This window comes from Nannospalax galili, unplaced genomic scaffold, assembly GCF_000622305.1.
Source record: "Nannospalax galili isolate Female #2095 unplaced genomic scaffold, S.galili_v1.0 scaffold1733, whole genome shotgun sequence".
In the NCBI taxonomy this organism is placed as follows: domain Eukaryota; kingdom Metazoa; phylum Chordata; class Mammalia; order Rodentia; family Spalacidae; genus Nannospalax; species Nannospalax galili.
In genome coordinates this window covers 580,104-606,151 of record NW_008333708.1, presented here as the reverse complement: position 1 = coordinate 606,151, position 26,048 = coordinate 580,104, and the positions used below count along the sequence as shown (strand labels likewise).

General features: G+C 35.4%; 1 protein-coding gene across 1 annotated transcript in view; it reads right to left on the bottom strand.

Moving 5' to 3' along the window:
* Positions 1 to 26,048, bottom strand: part of Cfap47 (cilia and flagella associated protein 47) — a 337,765-nt gene that overhangs the window by 109,223 nt on the left and 202,494 nt on the right. The window contains exons 47-49 of the mRNA XM_029561230.1: positions 23,586 to 23,729; positions 22,852 to 23,025; positions 18,410 to 18,521 (exon numbers count right to left, since the gene is read on the bottom strand). Of these exons, the coding sequence (XP_029417090.1) occupies positions 18,410 to 18,521; positions 22,852 to 23,025; positions 23,586 to 23,729 (430 nt within the window). The remainder of the gene's footprint in view (positions 1 to 18,409; positions 18,522 to 22,851; positions 23,026 to 23,585; positions 23,730 to 26,048) is intronic.

The window sequence follows — 26,048 nt, the reverse complement described above, 5'->3', positions numbered from 1 at the left end:
CCAGCCTTCATACCTGGCTGTCCCACCCCAACCTACCTGGGATTCCTGAGGCCACTGTCTTTCCCAGATAAGTTTGACCCATCCCAGAGGGCACTGAGTTCCACAACTTCATTCAGTCCCCCAGCTCCCACATCCTTACTTGCCTCCTGGTGTGGGCACTTGGCACCCCAGATTTCTGGACTACCCTCTTCGCTCGGACTCCCGACTGCTTCCTGATCTTTTGCACCCAGACCAACCCAATTTCTTAGTCTAGTTCCCCAGAGCCCTCAAAGCCTGGAGGCCTCAAAGCCTTCCCCGTTCCCTACCTTGCCTTTGCACACTTGAGACCAGACTTCATCCCTAGCTGTCCCACCCCTCAACCTGCCTGGGATTCCTGAGGCCACCATCCTTCCCAATTGGCCCTGGATTCCTGAGACCTGCCTCCTTCTCTCACTGCCTGAGAGTCCTGAGTCCTACCTCTAACTAGCAAGCCTCCCAAATTGTTCTGTGCCTGATGACCAGAGGCATCCAGACCTTAGGAGAAATCCTGAGATCATCTAATCCTCATCTGACTTGGGCTTCTGTGGGAACTCTTGAGCAGCCAGATTAAAGCCATCTGACCTCTCCAATATAAAATCGAATGAAAGAACCTGAAACCTAGACCAATCAGCTTTCTATGCTTAACAAGCAAACTACAAAGGCACAGAAAGTGTACAAACAGAAGTAGACATAACCTCAATGAATGAAGGGTTAAGTCTCATACAAGAATCAGAAACTACAAAAGAAACCCACTTGTCAAAGTCACAGTGAAAAAATACTAACATGAAAAATGGAAATAATATATCCCCACCAAGTACCAACAGTCCTGTAGAGGACTACAGTGAGAACCCCCTAGAGATAACACAGGACATGGAATTCAAAAGAGCAATTAAAAACATGATAAAAGAATTCAATGAATTTAAAGAACACACAAAGATGAAATCAAAGAACTGAAAGAAGATAGGAACAAACTTCTGAATGAATTCAGAAGAGTTAGAAATATTGAGGAATACTCACGTTGAAATGAAGAAGGAAGTTAAACACTCAATAGGCCAATTAGAAATTACAAGAGAAAGCCTTGTCAATAGAATGAACGAAATGGAAAACAGGACATCAAACCTGGAAGACAGAGCTGACAAATTAGACTACTCAAGCAAAGATTATGAAAAAAATTAAGAAAATGTAGGAATGGAATATGCAGGAATCATGTGACACCATAAAAAGACCAAACGCACACATCATAGGCATAGAGAAAGGAGAAGAATCTCAGGATAACGGTATGGACCAGATCTTCAGTAGTACTGTAGAAGAAAATTTCCCAAAATTAAAGAAAGACATGCCCATACAAACACAAGAAGCACATAGAACACCAAAGAGACAGGACCAGAAAAGAAACTGTCCACAGCACATCATAGTTAAAATGCTAAATGTATAGAACAAAGAGACAATACTGAAAGCTGAAAAAGAACAAGTCACATACAAAGGAAAACCCATCAGAATTATAGCTGACTTTCCAGGGCAAACTATGAAATCCAGAAGAGCCTGGAAAAAAGTATTCCCAGTTCTAAATCACCACAGATTTCAAACCACATTACTTTACCCAGCCAAAATGTCTGTTATAGAAAAAGGGGAAAGAAAAATTTTCCATTATATAAATAGGCTGAAAGAATTCATGTTCACACAACCAGCCATTCAGAGAGTTCTTGAAGCAATACAAAAAGCTGAAGAAAGGAACAAATATACCCAAGGGATAACAGAAAGAAATTTAATGAAGGTATAACCGTGGCAGACCACAGTTGCTTCAAGAATGTAAAAAGAAATCAAAACGAGAGGATCAATACATATCTTTCATTAATAAATTTAAATATCAATGGACATAACTCCCCAGTCAAAAGTCACCGACTATTTGAATGGATTAAGAAATGAAGCCCATCCTTTTATTGTGTGCAAGAAACCCATCTCACTTTCAAGGACAGTCACTATCTTAAGGTGAAAGGGTGGGAAAAAAAATTCCAAGCTAATGATAATAAGTAAAAAGCAGGAGTTGCAATTCTAATATATGACAAAATAGACTTCAAATTAAAACTAATCAGAAGAGACGAAGGGGGCCACTTCATTCTGATCAAATGAACATTGGCAAGAAGATAATACAATCATGAACATATATTCACCACATTCTGGTGCACCCAACTTCATAAAACAACACTACAGGACTTTAACACCAAGATTAACCCTAAATCTTTAATAGTAGGGGACTTCAGTATTCCATTGTCTCCATTAGATGGTTCAACAGGCCACAGAATTAACAGAGAGACATCTGAGTTAAACAATACTATACACCAAATGGGCCTAACAGACATCTACCGAATATTCCATCCAAGAACCAAAGAACATACTTTATATTCAGTGCCCATAGAACTTTCTCCAAAATTGACCACATACTGGGGCAAAATACAGGCCTCACCAAATACAAAAAGATGGAAATAATTCCATGCATTCTATCAGACCACAATGCAATAAAACTTAAAATGAACACTGGAAGAAACCCTACTAACTGCAGGAAAATATGGAGCTTAAACAACACACTACTGAATAATGAATTGGTCAAAGGAGAAATTAAGAAAGAAATAAAATTATTCCTGGAACTAAATGAAAAGGGCAATAGAACACAACAAAACCTCTGGGATACATTGAAAGCAGTCCTTAAAGGAAAGTTTATAGCTCTAAGTGCCTACATTAAAAAATCAGAAAGAACACAAATAAATGGCTTAACATTGCAACTCAAGACACTTGAAAAGCAACAACAAATGAAACCCAAACACAGCAGACAAGAAGAAATAACAAAAATCAGAGCAGAAATTAATTAAATGGAAACAAAGAAAACAATACAAAGAACCAATGAATCCAAGAGCTGGTTCTTTGAAAAGATAAACAAGATTGACAGACCACTAACCCAGTTAAGTAAAAGAAAGAAAGAGCACCTCCAAATCAACAAAATCAGACATGAAAGGGGAAACATCACAACAGATACCATAAAGATCCAAAATATTATAAGGGAATACTTTAGAAACCTGTTCGCTACTAAACTTGAAAACCTAAAAGAAATGGATGGGAATCTCAAATCATGGGAGTCACTAAAACTTAAGCAAGAAGAGATCAACAGCTTAAACAGACCCATTTCACATAAAGAAATTGAAACAGTAACACCAAACCTCCCGACTGAAAAAAGCCCAGGGCCAGATAGATTCACAGCAGAATTCTAGCACACATTTAAAGAAGATCTATATCCAATACTAGTTTATTTATTCAAAAAGAATCAGAAGGAGTATTTGCAGATTCCTTCTGTGAAGCCAACATCTCTCTAATACCAAAACCAGATAAAGATACAACAAAAAAGAAAGTTATAGACTCAGAACCTTAACGAACATAGATGCAAAAATTCTCAACAAAATACTTCCAAACTGTATACAGACAGATATCAAAAAGATCGTTCACCATGATCAAGTCGACTTTATCCCAGGGATGCAGGGATGGTTCAATATATGTATGTCAATAAGCGTCATAAATCATATAAGTGGATTCAAAGACAAGAACCTCATGGTCATCTCAACAGATGCAGAGAAGGCCTCTGACAAAATTCAACATGCATTTATGTTCAAAGTCCTAGAGGGAATTGGACTGGAGGGAACATACTTCAATATAATTAAAGCTATATATAAAACAAACCTACAGCCAACATCATTCTCAATGGAGAAAAACTGGAAGTATTGCCATTAAAATCAGGAACCAGATCAAGGCTGTCCACAAACTCTAGTCCTTTTTAACATAGTGCTTGAAACTCTTGAAAGATCAATAAAAAAGAGAAGGAAATTAAAGGAGTAATAATTGGAAAAAAGAGATCAAATTATCCCTCTTTTGTAGACGATATGATATTATATCTAAGAGACGCCAAAAAGTCCACCAGAAAAGTCCTAGAAATGATTAACACTTTCAGTAAAGTGGCAGGTTACAAATTTAGTCTACAAAAGACAGTAGGGTTTCTATATACCAATAACAAGCAATAAGAGAAAGAGTACATGGAAACACTCCCTTTCACAATAGCCTCAAAAAATACAAAATATCTCAGAATAAACCTGACCAAAGACATTAAAGAGCTCTACAATGAAAATTTTAAGTCTTTAAAGAAAGAGATTGAGGAAGACACCTGAAGGCAGAAGGTCCTCCCATGCTCATGGATTGGAAGAAATAACACTCAAAATGACCATCCTACCAAAAGCCATTTATAGATTCAATGCAATGCCAATCAAAATCCACATGACATTCTTCAGAGGTTGTAAAAAAAAATCCTAAGATTCATATGGAAGCACAAAAGACTCCGTATAACCCTGAGCATTATAAGCTAGGCTGGGGGGATTACTAAACCAGATTTTAAACTGTATTACAGAGCTGTAGTCATACAAACAACATGTACTGGCACAGAAATAGACCCGTAGAACAATGGAACAAAATTGAAGACACGAATATGAGTACATGAAATTTCGGCCACCTGATATTTGACAAAGGGGCCAAGAACACTGACTGGAGGAAAGACAGCATCTTCAGCAAATGGTGCTGTAAAAACTGGATCTCCACCTGTAGAAGAATGAAATGAAACCCCTATCTTTCTCCTTGCACAAAAGCCAACTCTAAATGGATCAAAGACCTCAATGTGAAACCTGAAACTCTGAAACTGTTAGAAGAAAGCATTGGCAATAACTTACAAGATTAGGCATAGTAAAGGATTTTCTAAACCGGACATCAATTGCTCAAGAAAAAAGTTCAACAATCAATAAATGGGACCTCATTAAACTAAAAAGCTTCTGTACATCAAATGAATCAAAATGCAAGTGAAGAGAAAACCCACAGAGTGGGAGAAAATCTTCACCAGACACACATCTGACAGAGGTTTAACATCCAGGATATATAAAGTACTGAAAAAATAATGAATCTAGAAAGCAAGTAACCCAATAAAAGTGGGATAAGGAACTGAACAGAGAGTTCTCAAAAGAAAAAATAAAGATAGTTAAGAAGCATCTTAAAAGGTGTTCAACATCATTGGTAATTAGAGAAATGTAAACTAAAACCATTTTAAGATTTCATCTTTTCCCAGTCAGACTGGCTAAGATGAAGAGAACAAATGATAACAAATGTTGGAGAGGATGTGGGGAAAGGGGAATGGTCATCCACCCATGGTGGGATGTAAACTTGTGCAACCCCTATGGAAAGCAGTGTGGAGAACGCTTAAAGAACCTGAAAATGAGCCTACCATTTGACCCAGTGTTACCACTCCTTGGCTTATACCCAAAGAGTTCATCCTATGGCAGAGATATTTGTACAAGCATGTTTGTTGCTACTCTTTTCACAATAGCTAAGAGATGGCAGCAACCTAAGTGTCCCTCAACTGGCGAGTGGATAATGAAACTGTGGTACATTTACACAATGGCGTTCTACTCAGCAGTAAAGAAAGATGAAATCGTGTAATTTTCAGCTAACTGGATGGCACTAGAAACCATTATACTAAGTGAAGTAACACAGGCTCAGAAAAACAAAAGACATGTTCCCCCCCATTGGAGGATCCTAGCACGCAATCCTTATAAACAAATATCCCTGTCACCATTCATCAAAGAAGCTCAGTTTGTAGCAGCCAGAGACTAATACCAAGTACCACAACTGGTTACATATGGACATTGTCTATGAATTGCACAGGCCTAAGTGACACATCTGCAATGCAACCTCTACACCTAAGGCTCATGAAACATAGAAAAATAGTGATAAAGAAGAGGACATTAATGAATCAGTTCTCCATAATGAAGCTCCCTCATGCAGTGGAGGCATAGAAACACAAAACATCACAAGTGGCCAAAGTGTAGAGATTATGTGTCTGCTAAATAATTGTCCTTCGAAAGGACCCCTTTATTAAACTTCATTTACCCAAGGCTCAGGGACCATAATGGAATAGGGGGAGGAAAGACTGTAAGAGCCAGGGAAGGTGTGCATGACCATACAGAAACAGATTCCTACAAGCTCCTGGGGACCTGCTCATATGATTCTATGGCATAGGTGTCTGCATACACAAGCCCCAAGCAAACTCAGGCAGACAGTAAACCAATATAGAACTGGGATAATGAACAGCAGACCCTAATCTTATATAATGGAATGTTGGCAACTGATTGTTCCTAGGTGAAGAAGAGCTGATGTTTCTAAAACAAGGGACTCTAGATAGGCTGATGAGACTTAGTGGATGGACTTGCACTGGGGAATGGCTCGGAGCACTGACAACACATTGGGCAGTAACAGGGATGACTGAGTGTATGGGCTCCAGTGGGTGGGGGTGAAGCTATGGAAGGGTGCCAATGGGGATGGGGTGTGAAGATGACATGTTCTGTATGAAATATGCACAAAAAATCAATTTAAAAATTCAAAAAAATATTTCATAAAATAAAAATGAAGTATGTCAATTATGGATACATTCTGTTTTTAGATACACTTCTTCATATTTTTGGTCTTTTTGAGATAGGGTCTTCATGTAGCCCAGGTGGACTGGCCTTAGTCTTAGAGATCCACATGCTTCTGCCTTCAGAATGCTGGGATTAAAGGCATGCACCTTCATGCCCAGCTTTAAATATACTTTTAAAAATTTTTTCTGTATTTCATATAATATATTTTAATCATATTTAGACTTCCTTCTCTAAGAATCCTACCCTGTAGCCCCCCCACAGGAGTTCATGAATTTTTCATATATATAAATTCTATCAAGTCTGAGTACTCAGTTATGACTTCTTAAATGAGATTGGCTCCCCCTGTCACAGCCACTGGTTGCCAATAGTTCCTCAAGTAGGGCTGGGTTTCCAATGACTGCACTCACATTGAAGGGCTTTGGGGATACAAGTTTGACACTAAAGGCCTTGTTATATAAAAGGGTGGGGATAGTAGGTGGTACAAATAGGAGAAATGATCTAAATGCAATAAAAATACATTGTATGAAATTCAAAAAAATAATAAAAAATATGTAAGTATGAAACTTTAAAAACAACAACAAATACACCTTTCATTTTTAGGGGGAAGCCTGTACTTAAAAATCTAGAACTGGGGCTTGGAGAAATGGCTTAGCAGTTAAGAACACTGGCCATTCTTGCAGAAGTCCCAGGTTCGAATCCCAGCACCTACATGGCAGCTAACAACTGTCCATAATCCAGTTCCAGGTGATCCGATAGCATCTTCTGTCCACTGTGGGCATTGCACGACATGGGTGCACTTACCTACATGCAGGCAATATATGCATGCACATAAAATTAAAAAAATAATAATGATAAATTAAAAATCCAGAACTACAAACACTCTATAAACTTTAACTCTATTCTCAAATGTTTGCAAAATAGCTTTGAGGATTTTTAAAACTATATTTCTGTATCTGTTGTTTTGCAACATCTCCTAAAAAATGTAGAGTATAAGATGTACAATTTTTCATGGGAATGTGCTGGATAGCATGAACACATTGCCAGACCCTAAAATGAAACCTGAAAATTTAAATGCCACTGCTTTTGCTCAGCATTTCATACTGAAAATTCAAATGACAAGCAATGCTTCTCACCATGTCTCACATTAGAAATTATATTTTCGGTTGAATTTGTCACTAAAGATGGCCATTGGCAAGAAAATTTATCATTCAGAGAGTAGCAGACCACCACCTTGAATGAGTATTTTTAGGTTGTTTAAATGTAGATTAATACAAAAACTACTTTACTGTTATACCTCAAAGATTTTGTTTTGACATGAAATAGGAGTTCACTGAGGAGAAATTTAGAAACAACCTTACCAAAACAGACTGAAAGTTTGTTTGCAATTTTTTTCTTGCACCAGCCTCATAGTAGAGATCATAACAGGGTGTAAACTTGTGAACTACAAATTCTTATAATTGACTGTTGGCAATAATTTGTATGTATGTTGAAATAAATGTACACAGTCACTATGCAGCAAGTGAAAACACAATGGGGGATATTTCTAAACAAAATACAAAGGTACTGTTGACAATGTCAAAATTGATCACTGTTACCTGCATTCTGGATCCAGTGGGTTACTAAAAGCCATAGATAATGAGAGAATTTTACTGCGTTATGTCAGGAGTACTTGCACTAGAAACTAAACACACTAGTATGACAGAAAAGTACCTTAAACGTGTTCCTCTACGTTTAGTTTTCTAATGTAATAGTTAAATTATCTTGGGGATTTTATTGAACTAAAGACCTGTACAAATCTACTGTATCCAAAGCTGCTTGTATCTATTGTATTTACCTTTCACTGTAAGTAGAGGGAGCATAAGCTTTATGAATATAACCTTGTTGTATATTTTTTAGAGGATGTTTTAGACCATAATACCACAAGGAATGCAATAAATGTTAAAGTGTGTGTTTAATATATATTTTTAGTGAATTTTTGTGTGCTTCGTGCAATATATCTTGATCACATTTAGAACTCCTTTCCTCTCTGCACACCCCCATAGCCCGTCCACTTGATGCATTCTGTCATATATGTTAAGGCCTATTGAGTTGAGCTGGTGTACCCACATGTCCTTTGTGTGAGTTCATTTACTGGCGCCCTGTCAGCCTATCCAGCATCACTACACACGATCATAGGTAACAGTCTTCCAGGCTTCAAGGAACTTGCTCATATGAACTTACAGCAATTATAACAGTATGTCCAAGACTCATGCAAACACATTCACATAAAAACCCAGAATAGAGCTGGGGAAATGTGCAGGAGGCCACAACCTTAGCTGAGGAGCTATTGGCAACTGATCACTGCTAGATGAGGGAGAGTTGTTATTTAAAGACTAATTTTTATTCTGATGTTGGAGACCTCACTGAAAGGCCTTGCACATACTAGGCATGTGTTCTATCACTTGGCTGTACTCCTATCCCCCTTAACATCCCGATACTTTTTCATATATTTAAATAAATCGCAATTCAACAAATTATTTTTGTCATAGTTATCCTCTGTTGAAGCCTTTTCTTTAGCATAACTATAACATGTAAGTAGAGATGAGGAAAAATTAGTGTTCAGTATTCACCTTAATAACAATCAAGTTTATTTTGATTTTAATAACAATATAATTCATAAATATAATTTAGAGATAGGTATAAAAAGACATAATCACAATGTAGTGCTGCTCATTTCTAATATAGTACTAAGAAAATCTATATGGCTTGCTCATGTGAGCCTGTGGCAGCAGTAGTGTCGAGCATGGGACCCATGTCAGCTCAATTAAGCATAAACCCAAAGGGGAAGTGAGAAATTGGTGGCAGACTAGCATTAGATTGAGAACTACTTGAGACTGATTGCTGCTGGGTGAGGGAGAGGATAACTTACATACGACCACCTGATGGGCTGACTAAACTCCAGTGTATGCATTTATGTTGAAGGACATTTGGGTACAAACTCCTGAATGAATAGAACTCATCATGTATGGCAGAGTTCATAGGGTTTGGTGGGGGGATAGGGGGAGAAACGGCTGGCGGAAGGGGTCTGGATTTGAGTGGGAAATGTATGAAATTTAAAAAAGCTCAATAAAAAAGTGAAAATAAAAAAGAAAATCTACATGCAAGAGTTCCCTTTGATTTGAGCTTAACTCTCATTTAGAACTGTCGATATTTAGTTTTTGTTCCAGGCATAATACAAGTTCAAGTATAAACCTCCAGAAAGGTACATACAGAATACAATCTTAGCACCTTATAATTTACTGTAAATATTTCAAACCCATTCATTTCTCATTAAAAGTATGTATATACCATGATATACATATTAGCACCTGAAGTCAAATCTCCTCTGTAGAAATTTTCCTATTCATACCAGTTGTTTCTTAGAATTTGTCCTAAAGCAAACTTCAATAATTACTAGACAAGGATTAGTAGAAAAATACAAGTGTTTTGCCCCCAGTGCAATAATCCTCTTTGCAAATCTCAGAGAGGTGTCTCAGTTTTCAGAAATAATCTGATAGCTGTTTTATTTGCTTTCTCCCTTCAACATCTTAATTTTCTATTCTCTCACAATGCTTTGTACGATCAATTCTGAGAAAAACTACTTATATTTAAACTCTTACTTTATAGTCTCTTTTTGAAAGTGAAGACCCATGTTTACATTAGAAGCTGGTAAGTTGGCATATAACCAAAGAATTGTAAATAACCTCCCGGATTTAACTATACTACCTCTCTCCTTCTGTTTTATGTATTATATCTAGATTTTTTCCTTATAAATATTCATTTGACTCATGCCTCTTACATTTACAAATGTCTTCAATGGATCGCACTTCAATGACAAATGTAATATGATCTTCCTGGAAAAGTCTTCATATATTTCTAACAGCATGTTATTCTACATTCCCTTCACATACAAACTCCATGACTTATGTTTATTTTTTACTCATGTAAACTATTTTCTTTGTGTTTTCAGTATATTTGTTTTTGTTTTTTTCTGCTAAAATGCTCTTATCACACATTAGCTAATAAACTTCAGCTCCTCCTTTAAGATCCATATCAAATCATTATCCCCTATTAAAGCATTTTCAGATGCTACTGTTGGGATAAGTAATTCTGCCCCCCTTGCTGCTTCCTGTGACCATGATTTAAGCTTTAAATGTATCAAAGTTTACAATGATTAGCATAATTTTCAGCTATCTATTCCTACAATCAGCTATGAATTCATTTGGAGTCAGGAGCACATATCATGTCAATCTTTATATGTTATAACAAAATGTGTAATAATTAACAAACATGTTCTAGCACGGAACAAGTCAAATAGACACCTGAACAAGATGGTGATGGACTCTGATGATGAATTTTATACAATTAGAAAAATCATGTTTTCAACATGTACAGTCTCACCAAACTACCAAACCAACACAAATGTTCACATGAGGGAAAGACATATGAAATGGAGATATTTAATTCTTAGATCTAGATGAATAATTTGAAGATTCTTGATTGGAACAAGACTTTAGAAGTTTTAATTTAAATTATTTATTCATCTGTTTACTTATGTGTATGTGTGTATAAGCACATATTGGATGCATGTGGAGGTCACAGGACAAATATCAGGAGTTGATTCTCTCCTACTACCATGTAGGTGCCAGGGACTGACATAACATCATTGGGCTTAGCAGCAGCAAGTACCTTTACAAGCTAATCCATCTTGTTAGGCCATAAAGATTTATTTTTTGTGTTTGAGACTGTGAATGGTGTTTGTGTGTGGTGTGTACATGACGAGAGAGAGAGAGAGAGAGAGAGAGAGAGAGAGAGAGAGAGAGAGAGAGAGAGAGAGAGAGAGAGAGAGGAGATTGGTGTCCAGGTGCTGGACCAAGCACTTTTGATAAAGTGTATATAAACAGTCGATGACGTTCCTCTGTTTTGGCACCTTTTATGTTTCTGATCATAAGTAACACAGCTAAATGTTTTCTATAGAATTATTATGCATTATGAAAAATAATCATGAAGTTGGACAATTATGACCTATGCCATCAATATCAGACTTTGGGAGGGAAATTTACTTCATGATGAGAGCTTATCTTTAAAAAATCAAGGTAAGTATAATGGAACAATCATAAAACTTATGAATGGCTTCTTGTCTTTTACTGAAGACTTGCTAAAATTATAAAATTGGACAAACCCTCACCTCAAGAACTATGCCCTAAAAGTCCTGTTTTCACTGCAGACCAGCCCGGTGACTTATCCACCCCCCCCCCAATTTTGTTGCCATTTCCACATCTTTAGGGCTAGGTCGTGAACATGTTGCTCATGCTACAGCCTGGAATCAGTCCTATTCCTTCAATGAAAAAAATCAAAGAACCTGAAGCACAGACCAACAACTATACCTTATTTGAAGGCACCCAACTACATCTATGATAACAACACAAAGAGAACCAAACTGCCACTCATATGCAGACTAGAACTTCATATCAGACACACAACAAATAAAAGAAGTCCATATGTCCAGGTCACAATGCAAAAACACAGTAATTTGAAAAACCAAGATAATACACTCCCATCAAATCCCACGATTCATATAGAAATGTTCTATAGTGAGAACCCCACAAAGGAACTCCAAGACACAGAACTTCTAAGAACAACCATACACATGCTCAAAGAATTAAAGAGTTTAAAGAATACAGGAAAAAATTCTCAGTGAACTCGAAAACGATAGGAAAAAACTCCTAACTGAAGCTCAAGAAAATACAAACATACGGCTAAAATAAATGACAAAGACATTTCAGTATTTGAATAGTGAATTAAGGAAAGAGATAGAAATATGGAAGGAAATTCAACCTGAGATAAAAAAGGAATTGAAAGTCTCAATAACACAATTAGAAAAGAAAGGAAACTCTAACCAGCAGAATGAATCAAGCAGAAAACAGAATATCAAGATGTGAAGATAAAGGGAGGCAATCAGGACCATTCGGGAAAGCAATATGATATTTTTAAAATACAGGAATGAAATATAGAGGAGCTGATCAAGACCATGAAAAGACCAAATCTCTGAACTGCAGCCATAGAGGAAGGTGAAGCAGCTATTGTCGATGGCAATTACCACATCTTCAGAAGGGCTATAGAAGAAAACTTTTCTAAATAAAGGAAAGATATATCTATATAGGTACAAAACTCACACAGAGCACCCAATAGACAGAATTAGAACAGAAATGCCTCAGGACATACAGCAGTAAAACAGTAATTGTACAGAACAAAGAGAGTGTATTGAAAACTGCAAGAGAAAATCTAGTTACATATACCCATGAGAGCGACAGCTTACTTTTCAATGCAAAGTACAAAAGCCAAAACACCCAGGAGCAATGTATTCTAAGTTCTAATTGACCACAGATGACAACCCCGATTAATTTTTCCACATTCTGGGGCACAAAACAAACCTTAAAAAAATCCAAAATTTTTTTAATGATATTCCATGTATCCTATCTGACTACAATGCAATGAAGCTTACAATCAACAGCAAAAGGAATTCTAGTAACTACATGAATTAATGGAGATTAGACAACACATTACTGAATAATGAATGAGTCAAAGAAGAAATCAAGAGAGAAATAAAAGTATTCCAGGATTTAAATAAATATAACACAACAAAACTTCTGGGACACACTAAAAGGAGTACTAAGAGGGAAATTTAAAGCTCTCCATGCCTACATAAAAATTCAGAAAGAGTACAAATAAATTACTTAATGGTATAAGTCAAGAATCTGGAAAAGCAAGAACAAACCAAAGCCAAACTCAGCAGATGGGAAAATCAGAAGAAAAATCAGTGAAATAGAAACAAAGAAAATGACAAAAAGAATCAATGAATCTAAGAGTTGGTTCTTTGAAAAGATAAGCAAGATCAACAACCCTTAGTCCAACTAACCAAAAGAAAATGTACACACAATTAAAAAAAATCAGAAATGAACAGGGAAACATTACAACAGTGACCAAAGTAATTTAGAACAGTATAAGAGAATACTTTAAACACTTATACTCCATTAAGTTAGAAAATACTTTAAAAATGGATAATTCTTAGATTCAGTGAACTACTAAAATTAAACCAAGAACTGAAACAGATTGAAAAGAGATGAACAACACAAAGAGATCCTGAACAAGAAACAGCATTGAAATAATAATATAAAGTCTTCTGTCTAAAAAAGGGAAGATCCAGAATTTTATCAGGCCTTCAAATAACTACAATCAATACAGCTTGTATTATTCAGAAAGATAGAAACAGAGGAAGAACCCACAATTCCTTCCAGGAAGCCATTAAGTATTCTAATATCAAAACTAGGTAAAGATACAACAAAAAGGAAACTGTACGCCAGTATCCCTAATAAACATAGATCCAAAAATTCTCAATAAAATACTTGCAAATTGCATGAAGACATACAGCAAAAAGACCACCCACCGAATCAAGTTGGCTTTATTCCAGGGATGCAAGGAAGGTTCAACATATGTAACTCAATGAATGTAATAAATACTATGAATGCACATAAAGGCAAAAATCACATGTTCATTTCAACTGATGCAAAAAAAACTTTGACAAAATCCAATCTTTCTTCATGATAAATGTTCCAGAGGAAATAGGACTGGGGGAAACATACATCAAGATAATTAAGACTATATAGAACAACTCCACAGCCAACATCATTTTGAATATAGAAAATCTCGATGTATTCCTATTAAATTCAGGAGGGAGACAAGGTTGTGCACTATCACCACTCCTTTTCAATATAACTTACCTAGAGCACAAAGCAAGAGAAGGAAATTAAAGGAGCACTAATTGGAAAAAAAATCAAGTTATTCCTGTTTGCCATTAGTATGATATTGTGTATAAGACATCCCTAAAATCTGACCAGAAATTGTCTAGCAATGATAAACACTTTCAGCATTGTAGCAGGGTTCAAAATCAACCTACAAAAATCAACAGCATTTTAACATGCCAAGAACAAGCATTCAGAGAAAAAGAACATCGAAATATTCCCATTCATAATAGCTTCAAAAATATCTAGGAATAAACATAACCGTGGATGTGAAAGATCTCTAAAATGAAAGTTTAAATTTTTGAAGAAAGCAATTGAGAAGACACTACAAAGTGCAAACAATTCCCTAGCTCATGGATTGGTAGAATTAATTTTGAGAAAGTGATCATACTACCAAAAATAATTTACAGATCCAATGCAATACAAATTACCACTCCCATGACATTTATCACAGAAGTAGACAGAAGAATTCTAAAATCCATATGGAACGGCAAGTCCCCAGGTCCACGTTGATTCTCACCGAAAAAAAGCAATGCTGATCGGCTTGCCTTACCAGACTTCAAACTCTAGTACAGAACTATAGTATTACAAACACCATGTACTGGCAAAAAAAAATGGACACAGAGATCAATGGAACAAAATAAAAGACCCAAACATGAATGCACACTATTACAGCCACAGGATGTTTAATCACAATGTCAAATATGCACACTGGAGATAAGACAGCATCTTCAACAAATAGAGTGTTGAGGAGAACAGGATATCCATAAGTAGAGAATGAAATTAGATCTGTATCTATTACCCCGCACAAAAATTCAAATTCAAATGTATCAAAGACCTCAATGATTAAGCTGAAATCTTGAAACTGTTAGAATAAACAAAGGTAGTAATCTACCTGATATAGGTGCTAGAATGGACTTTCTAAATTGGACTCCATCCAGTCAGGGAATAAAGACAATTGACAAATGGAAATTCATTAAAATAAAAAGTTTCAGACAACAAAGGAAATAATTAAGAGAAAGCCTACAGAGTAGGAGCGCACTCTTGCAAGCTATGCATCTGAAAGAGAATTGATTTCTAAAATATAGAAAGAACTAAAAAAAAAAAAAATCAGGCAGTGCTTGTGGATTGAGTTGCAGGCAGACATGTGACTCTCTGTAATTCTCTCCTTTTGTTCATACCCCTTTTCTAAGCATGCACTCCCTTATGCTTTGGGATTCCCCAAACTTCTGATTTTCACTCCCTTTTTCTCTACAACTCCTTTCTCCTCCATCCTAGGTCATTGCTAGTCTGCCACCTGTCTGACATCCATGGAGGCTCTAAACTAGCATGGCTTCATTTTTTTTTTCTTCCTTCTCCTCTCCATTCTCCCCCTCAAGAAAGCTTCAGAGAAAAAAGTTTGCCTGCCCTGGGAATTTTTTTCCCTTAAATTTTAATAAAATTGTCTTAAAGCTTAAAAAAATAAAGAAAACAATCAAGTTGCAAAATGGACTACTGTGAACAAAGTGTCTGCAAAAGAAGACCCATGCACACTCATACCAGAAAAAAATCAGCATAGAACTGGAGAAATGTTTGATAAGCCCCAAACTTAGCTGAGAAACTATTGACAACAACTGACCATTTCTGGGTGAGGGATAGTTTGTGTTTAAGGGAGTGATAGACTGGCCAGGCTTCAGTGGATGAATGAGGCACATTAGGGCACATTAACTTGGCTTAATAGTCCTTAACATATATAAAAGAATGTACAACTTCTGGAAGGCTATGGGGGTTACATATAAGGGATGGTTTCTATATATGCTTAAGATATATTAAATACAAAAGTTCAACAAAAGTATATTTAAGAAGAGGAACAATAAAAAGAATTAAAAATGGCTACGGAATACTTTAAAAGGCATTTGACATCCTTGGTAATTAAGGTATATAAATTAAAACTAATTTACGATTTCATCTTATGCCAGCCATATTGACAAATATTAAGAAAACATCTGACAACAAATGCTTATGATGATGTGGGGAAAAAGAAACTCTCATTCACTGCTGGTTGGAGGGCAAACTGGTGCAGGAACTACAGGAATCAGTGTAGATAATTGTTTAACTTCTAAAAAATAATTTATTACATGATCCAGATACACCACTCTTTGGCATATACCCAAGAGACTAGATTTCCTGCTACAGAAATATTTGCTCAGCCATGTTAATTACAGCTCTATTCACAATAGCTAGGAGATAGAAACATCCTAAATGGCCCTCAACCAATAAATGCATAATGAAACTGTGGTACTATATTCTACAGTAGTTCTCATCACTCATCAAAGAAGCCCTTTCTTGCAACACATGGAGACTATTACAAGTCCCACAATGGGTCAGTCACAGAGAAGTAACTGTGAGGTTCCTAGTCTTACTGACACATCTACAATGTAGTCACTCTTTATACCTAAGGCTCAGGGAACATTGGGAAAGAGGGGACAGTAAAATTGCAAGGGCCAGAGGGACAAGACAGCTGCTGTTAGTTAATGCATTCTGGACATGATAAAGAAGCTGCAGCCCTGAAATCTCCACAGTACGGTATCCTAATAATACCTGCACAACGAAAAAAATAACAGTTGACATTCCAAGGTAAATGAGGGGAATTTCATGAGGTTCCATCTCAACATGAAGAGCTACAGGTAATCAATGGATGCTGAGGGAGGGAGAATCAGTTTCTCTAAGAACCAGCTCACTGAGAGGTTAATCTCAACTGGGCAGCCCTAAACACAGGGGCACATGAGCACCACTAAATGGGCTCTGTGCATTAAATACATATATATGTATATTTATAAATTAAATACATATATATGTATATTTATAAATATAAATATATGTATATTTATATGCAACAATACTAATCTAAGAAGAGGACAAGAAATTGTAAGGGAAGAGGAACATGGAAGGAGTTGGAAAGGGACGGGGCAGGCGGGGTGAAAATAATGCAAATATAATACACATGTATAAAATCCCCCCAAAAGAAAACATTAAAATTCTAAAATTATGTAAATCCACCAGTTATTAAGACAATTGAAAAACAATGAAAAAGAGAAGAAAATAAGAGTGAAAGTTGAAATTTCTTTAATCAATATACAGCTTCTAGTTTGCCTATAATAATAAAATATTACTTCAAATTTATGCTTGTAATAAGGCCACATTTCAAATCATTGTGTAATATTACATATAGTCCCTTTCCAGAGAATGTCTTCACTTAGGTTAACAGGGTTGAGAGTCCTTTCACAGACAAACCACAAAATTACTATGAGTGATCTGCTTTCTACAATTCTGACATTAACTTACATTATAACAACCTCAGAAGGATAAATCTGTGGCAATTATCTTCCAATTCAAATAAAATGTTACTTAGATGAATCATAGTCCTTTTGTCTTAACTTTTTCCTGAAAAGACAGTATTTCACTACATAGCTCAATCTGGCCAGGAATTTAAGATCCTCCTATCTGAGTCTCTGAATTGTGGGGATTATAGATGCATACAACTATGCTTGGTTAACTATTATGTTCTATCACTTTTCAAACTCTTCTCTTGCTATGGTAATTCATTTGCAATGAAATAATTTGTTTTAAAGATCACTGGGGAATTTTATATAAATTAATTCTTTATTAGAGATGTATAAAGAACAGTTCAGACATATCAAACCTTGAATCTATTTTCACATATTAATTCTGTGCACATAGTTTTCACAATATCCAGTCCAATAATACTCAAAACATCTTCATAGAGCTCCTATGCTAATATAAGAATCAGAAAACATCTATCAAATTTTATATATAAATATTGTAACTAAGTATCTCCATTCCTTGGAATGTGTTCTACAGATAAATTTGAATAACTGGCCAAGATCATATAATATTAATCATAAGATACATCCCTCAAAGCTCTAATTCTTTATAAAACTAATGAGTGAAATGACAAGGCAATTGTATCTGTGGGTCATTTGTTAGAAAATAGAACTATAAACAATGGTTACATTTATTCTTATCCTCCTGGCAATGTACTTAATAATAACATTTTATTAATGGATTTGATACCTGTGAGTTCTCCACGTTTCCAAGGGCACACATGAAGGATATATTGAACTGATTTACCAGGGTCTATGGTTATATGTGAATTTCCCCACACTATTGAGAGATCTGAAGTTACCTAGAAAAGTGAATCAGAATATCAGAATGATGTACTGCTAATATGATTTTTTCCTGTTTCCTCATGTTATACTGCCTCATAGAACAATACTGTAACCTAATTTATGGACATAGATTAAAAGTATTCATTTTTAACTGAAAAGCAGGTCAGGAAATTCCTTATACTGCAGAAGAAAAATTCTGAGAAGGAACATGGAGAAATAGAACACAGAATAATTCTTACAGAAAACAGCTATTTTCTGTTGCTACTTGTATCAAGATTGTTGATGCTCATAAAATACCAGTAGTTTTTATAAACAGAAAATTGTAGTAGAATGTGACATCCAAGAACAGAACCATTTAAATGAATTTCTGTGCCCGTATTAACACAGCATGTGAAGAATATTTAAGCAAATTTGGCACAACCCCAGGTAAATCACAGTTTTAATGTGCTGAGTATTACCTAATACCACTTCCCTCAATTCTGTCCAATACTATTGTGTTTATGTCTCTTCATATCTGGCTATGATGGTCAACACTAAGAAATTCAATTACATGCTGTATGACATTTTGTCACTTTATTTTTATTGATTTTTTGTGTATTTAATACCAAAGAATTTTATTTTTTCAGTTGTTATAACAATCTCTTTTTCAAAATATTTTTCAAATTAAGAAACAAAAATTTAGGAAATGGAAACAGCCTAGATGTTCATCAACAGATGATTGGATAATGAAAGTATGGTTGTGCGATTTAGAATGGAATATTGCTCAGCTGTTAGTAAAACAAATTATGAAGTTTGCAGATAATTTATTTATAAGTGTTGAAGCGCCCCTCTAGAATTCAGGTAGCTGAAATTTCTGCCTTCTTATGTTATAGCTCAGGCAGTACTTCAGTGTAAGCCTTAGATGAATAAAGCAGTCCTCTTCTGTCCATCCTCAACATGTCAACAACACTGCCATAAATGTGATTGCTTGATTCCAAAGGATAGGTCAAAATTATTAAAATTCCATAAGGATATTTCATATTCCAGAATATCCTCTCATGTTTATGACCAAACACTTGCTGATTGCCACATACATTGCAGTTTCCAGCAATTCCAAAGAGAAACAATTTCTGTTGAGTGTTTTGGACAAATGTTCTCAAGACAGGGTTTATCAGAGCAAACTCTGAGACAAGTTAAATCACGAGAAAACATTGCTAATAGTTATTTTTCGGATAATTTAAGAAAGGTTAAATGGTGATCCAAACCAAATCTATCTATTTGGTAGATTTCTTCAAAGGCCTCTGATATTTGCATGACTACAGAGGCAAAATTGAAGAGCTATGCAGAGGAAGAGAGGAACAGGCCAGTATACATAACACAAATCACCTTACTTCTATTATGGTTTAGAGTTTTCCACAAATATGTACTCCTTAACTTTCAGATTCATGAAAAAAATTTTGATATTTTTGCTAATGTTATCATAGATTTTAAATAGGAATAGATAAACAAGATTGTTTAAACAGGATAATATATAAATGACTATAAGGGAAATTGTACTTCATTGCGGAAAAAATTAAGAATATGTATAGGCTAGAAGAAACAATCCAGTAAATATGAAGAATAGGATGGTGGAGGGAGAGAGTGGGAGAAAAAGGGAGTGACAGAGAAGGGGAGAGGAGGAGGAGGGAGACAGAGATGGAGAGGGAGAGGGAGGATCACCTACTGGGTCCATCAAAGTAAGTTTCATTTTACACATCCAAAAAAGAATTACAATGGAGAAAAGAAGTCTTTCACTGTCCATAAATAAAGTGTATGATGAAACCTGACCAAACAGATGTATAATTCCCACAATGTTAGGATAATTTTCAATTTCAGGCAGGTAAGAATAAGGTGGATAATTTTTATTTTATTCATTTTTCCACAAATCATATAACTATACAAATATAATGGACTAATCAATGCTTATACCTACTTTGAAGTGATAGTTATATGTTAGTTCCTGATTATGGTGGTTTGGCAGTTGTTACCAACAACCAAAACTTAAGATCTTCTACACTAAGTCCAGCTGGCTAGTTATAAATATATATATTTCTAAACAAAAAAGGATTCAAAATCAATAATTAATCAGAAAAATGCACATAAAATAGGCACAGTTAATATGGAAAACCACACAGGTTTTCTCAACAAATTGAAAACAGAACTACAATACAATTCAATAATCATATTTCTGGATGTGATTATGATAGCGTTTCAGTCTATTTCTGTTAAAATGTTAGAAATGCAGCTTTCAATTATGATTACTGTGAAAAGAATTTACATTTAATTGCACAAGCATGGTTAATACAGCAAAACTATTAATTTTAATTGCCTCCAATTTTAAAGATCCATTCCTTCTGTAGGGTAAAATTAAAATAACAAAACAGATATCATTTCTATCTCAGCCACAAAAGGAAGTAAATAATATATTTAGGGTAATGGCAAGTTTTGTTTAATATTTTTCTCATAGAACTCTCGATACATTCCCTTATTTGCTAGTAAATTCTGGACGTGGAAAAGGGAATGCTACAAAGACAACATCCCTTCCTTCCTTCTTTCCTCTCTTCCTTCTCCCCTATTTATTATTTTTATTTGTTCATGAAATGAAACATTATTTTACTTTTATTTTATTTTGCTTATTTTATGTTTATGAGTGTATTGCCTAGATGTACGTACGTGCCCCCATGTGGTACAATGCCAACGAAGGCTAGACAAGTGATGTCGGATTCCCCGGAACCTGAGTTACAGAGGTTGTTAGCTTCCACGTGGGTCTTGCAAACCAAACCCAGGTCCTCTGGAAGAGCAACCAGTGCTCTTAAACATGGAGCCATCTCTCTAGTCCCCAAGCAACAATTTAAACACTATTTTTTTCAAGATTTCAACACTATGCTTGATGCTATGTATAAAAAAGTGAACACAAATCGTTGCTCTGAGCTGGGGTAGTGCACCTACCTAGCATGCACAACACCCTGCAGGACAGAGAATGAGAGTGAGAATCAAAGAGGTAAGGGAGGAGAGGGAGGCAGAGATGTGGCAGGTGGCTCCTATCTGGTGAAAAATGATAAACAGATCAGCAATCTGTTATAATTCACATACAAAATTTTGGTGGAAGCAGAACATAGGTTTCTGATCCAAATTTATATAGATATAGAAGGAGTCATAGAAAGAAAAAAAAAAACCACCTCAAGCCTTAAAACTACAGACTACGATGTTAGCCATACATTGGTAGAAGATGAAAACTTTGGCAGAGACTACTAGATGACAGAACAAGGAAAATCTATCTGTAATGACCCCAAGCGTTGCAGGAGCTAGAGGTAGCCTGAGGCGATGCTGAGCAGATAAGCAATGACAAGTCGTTGTGGCATAGTGAATGCCACTTCAAGACTGTAGACTTGCCCCTAAAGTTAGGAGATGATGCCAAAGGGCTTTAGTTAGGAATGACAAGAGGAAATGGGAACTTACATTATTCTCCATATTCTTTGAAATATAGCAAGGACTAAACGAAGGCATACTTTTAGATTAAAAAAAATAGCGGAGGATACACTCAGCAAGTTTCTATATTTCTATACTCTCCTCTGAAACTGAGTATATGCACCTATGATAGATAAAGACAATGAAGCTTCATTTGGAGATCACACTGAATGCATTACAATTTGTAGACAAAATAACTGTGGGAGGTAGATTTTTATGTTTATTTTCATTTTTGGTGCTCAAGATCAATTTCAGGGCTTTATGCAACCTAAGCATGGACTCTTACCAATGAGCACTCCCCTCCCCAACAGCACAGTGGCATATGCCTGCAATTCCAGCATTTGTGAGACTGTGGTAGTGGAAGCTACCGTTTGAGGCTAGCCTGGGCTACAAAGAGCTATCTTCTTTCAAAAAAATAAATATTAATTTTGCTCCTAAATTCTTAAAAATATACATTTTATTATCATGTATCATGTACAATTTCTTCAAAAAAATAAACATGACACAAATAAGCAAATTTTAATATCTTTCATAATTACATACTAATACCTAAAGACAAAGTTTGTTTGGAGCTGGGAGCTTGGGGATTGTAGCCAAGGGATGCAATCCAGGTTCCTGAGATACTGGGAAAGCAGAAATACAGTTTGAGGCTAATGCGAGTCTCAATCTCAATCCAGGCCAAAAAAATAACAACAACAAAAACTCAGAATAATCAAAATAAAGCAAACTCAAATAAAAAATGTATATGGCATTGTTTCACATCATTAAAAAAACTGTTTAAAATTTTCATAGGATTACCATACTTCACATAATTCATTGTACAGAGTTGAAAGACACATTTTATTACTAAAAATATCTTACCTCAAATGTCAGGTGACTTTTTGTATAATTAGGAACTATTATGGATTTATCTGTCACATTTCCCACTTCACAGTTCACAACAATGTGGTCCAAGGCCCGGGGTTTTGTCCCAATCCCAACTATCTCAATGACACGGGCCATACCATCGACTTCATTTTGTAAAGTAAGTTTACCCTAAAACAAACAGATAGTATTCAGCTTTATAGAAGTCATAGCACAATGCCAACAGTATCTGCCATCTTATTCATCTTGAGTCTAGTCAAGAAAATGAGCTTGCAAGGAGATGTTAGGCATTGAATTTTCTAGTTCACATGTAAATGCTTTCTTTAAAAAATATGCTATCGAAGAATATTTTTCTTCCTATCATTTGCTAAATTACAGATTATATAAGCATCCTCAACATAGCAATCATACATGTATTTACCTCTTTGTCAAAGAAATATCATGTTAAGGAAGTATTAGATGGACCAATGGACTTAATGAATAGGAATATTGATTTTTATATCATTGAGCATGCTGCCTGAAAAGTGATATAGATATAAATAGTCATAAATGATGGCACTGTTAAATGGTGAATATCTGCCTCTCAAAGCTAAATATTTGAAGAAAAAATGTAAAATTTATGGGAAAACACAAATTTTTAGACCAACATTTGTATAATTAGTTACATAGACTAAGAGAATACATTTTTATTTAAATATTAGTAACACAGGATATAATCCTTGAATTCATACCATAATCTCACATTCCAAAATAGGATTGAATGTGAGAGGGTACTCTACAGTTTTGCCAGGTCCGACATGTAAAATACGAGGTCCAGAAAACCACTCTCCTTCTATTTTAACTTGAAATTTCCAAGGTGTCTTTGTTTCATTTTTCTAAAACATGAAAAAATTGCAAGAAAGATGCTGTTAGTGAAACTGAATTACATAATAATTGTTTTTTTCTTAATGCATAAAGAATATAATTTAAACTGGGCATAGTGGTACAAGCCTGTAATTACAGCATCAATGTTGAAGCAGGAGGAAACTGGAGTTGCAGAAATGCCTAGGATAAATTCAAGGGCAGTCTGAAATACATAGTGACACACTGTCTCAAAAAAAAAAAAAAAAGAGCTGAAGGTTGGACAGATGGCCCAGAAGTTAAGAACACTGGCTCCTCTTGAAGAGGAAATGAGTTTGGTTTCCTGAACCCACATGGCCACTAACTCCAGTTCCAGGGGATCTGACGCCCCCTTCTGATTTCCGTGGACACTGCACAGCACAAGTGCACACACAGATGCAGGTATTATACACATACACATAAAATAAAAATAATAAGTAAAATATTTTTTTAAAAATAAGAGCTGGAATAAACTACAATGATAGCACAGTTGCCTTGTATACCCCCAACAACACAGGATTCAACAGGAAAAAGCAGGACAGGGGGTTGAGATGGGAGATGGAGGGGAGAGTGGAATCAACAACCAAAAGGAAATATGTATGAAAATCACATATGGAAACTTGTTTTAAAGAGATGCAAAAGTAATATAGTTGTTAAACTTAGCATTTTCTACAAAAACTTTAATTCTTGTGAATTATTCCAAATATTTTAAAATAAAAAAATTGAAAAAAAGTATTTGTTAAGAACAACTCTCAAAAAAATGTGAACAAAAATTGTGAGATTAACAAGATTTTATTTCAAAGTAATACAGAAACATCACCCGATGGATATATTCAATCACTATTTACTATCTAGAGAGCTTTGTTTATTTGATTTGCCAAAGGCCAATTTATGGCAATTTATAATAAATGACCAATTTAACAATGGCACAATGATCTTGAGGGATATGATTTATTAGTAATCAAGAAAACTAAAAGCTGTTCTAACTGGTATATTTCTCAGATAAGAAAGGTTACATATTTCATCAGGACATATTTTTGTGTGTTGGCCTGAACCTGTTACATCTTTAGTAATTAAAAAATTTAATTATTCTGAGTACACAAAGTATCTTACAATTACAATACCTACTTCTATGCTGAAGTATCACTTTGTCAAACAGGTAGCAATGGATATTTTGGAGTTTGTTTCTTTTTTTGGTGTGTTTCAACACAGCTTAGTGAATATAATAATATCACAACAAAATTTGGAGTAGTCATGTGATAATACATTTCTTGGCTTGGTAACTCTAGAACATCTAACTTTTATTATATTCTTTTACAATAAGTTTAGGTCATCAGTCATATTATATTCTCTTTTTAACTGAATTTTTGCAATTTCCATATAATATAATTTTATGTTATTTGGATCCTCCATCTCCATCTCCTCTTATAGCTCCTGCACAATTTAATGTATTCTATTATATATAATAAGGCCTGTAGAGTCTAATTTGTGTCTGCAAATGTCCTACAGTATAGGTCCATCCACTGGAGTCTGGTTAACATGCCAAGAGTTCCATGCTTGAAAGAAACTGTCTCTGCCCCTCCAAGCAGCCATGTGTTGACACAATTTTTTTAGATTGTGTTAGAGCTTCTTATTCCTTTTATAACGTCTATGCTGAGACATATCTAGTTTCAGCTTGTTGGCCAGAGGTCCCATCAATCCTCAAACATTACTGGCCTTTGCCCCTGCTTTTGGTTCCTCATCAGTACTGAATATTGTTACCCTGGTCCTGAAGACCCTACACACACAAGTTGTAGAATAAAGAAGGAAAAATCAAGCTGGTGCTGGCTTCAGAGCCTCATTTCCACTGGCTAGTGTTCGTAGTAATGGAAGGTGCTATGAAACCTACTAGAAGGAAAAAAAATCATTATTATTATTATCCTTGCCTAGCTGTGAATCCTGTGAACTAAAATAAAAAGTGGCCGGACAAAATATGCCCATTGGTGAAATTGTGGCACAAATAATATGGGAGTAATCAATAACTCTTTAATTGGATTTAGGGTGTGAGACACCCTAGGATGGAGCCCATACCTGGCATTGATAACAGAGTCACATTTTCAAGCAAAGAAACTTATCCAAAATGATTACTGAAATGCAGTTGAATTCACATTCCAGAAGAAAAACCTGACATCAATGAAGAGAAAGATGTTACTGAAGAAAGTATAATTAGAAATGTGCTGAATTCAAAATGAGAGGTTGGAAGGACATAATAGAAAGTGAGGAACACCAAAATATGATATCTGAAAATTTATTTCTCCAGAACCTTTCAAGAGAAA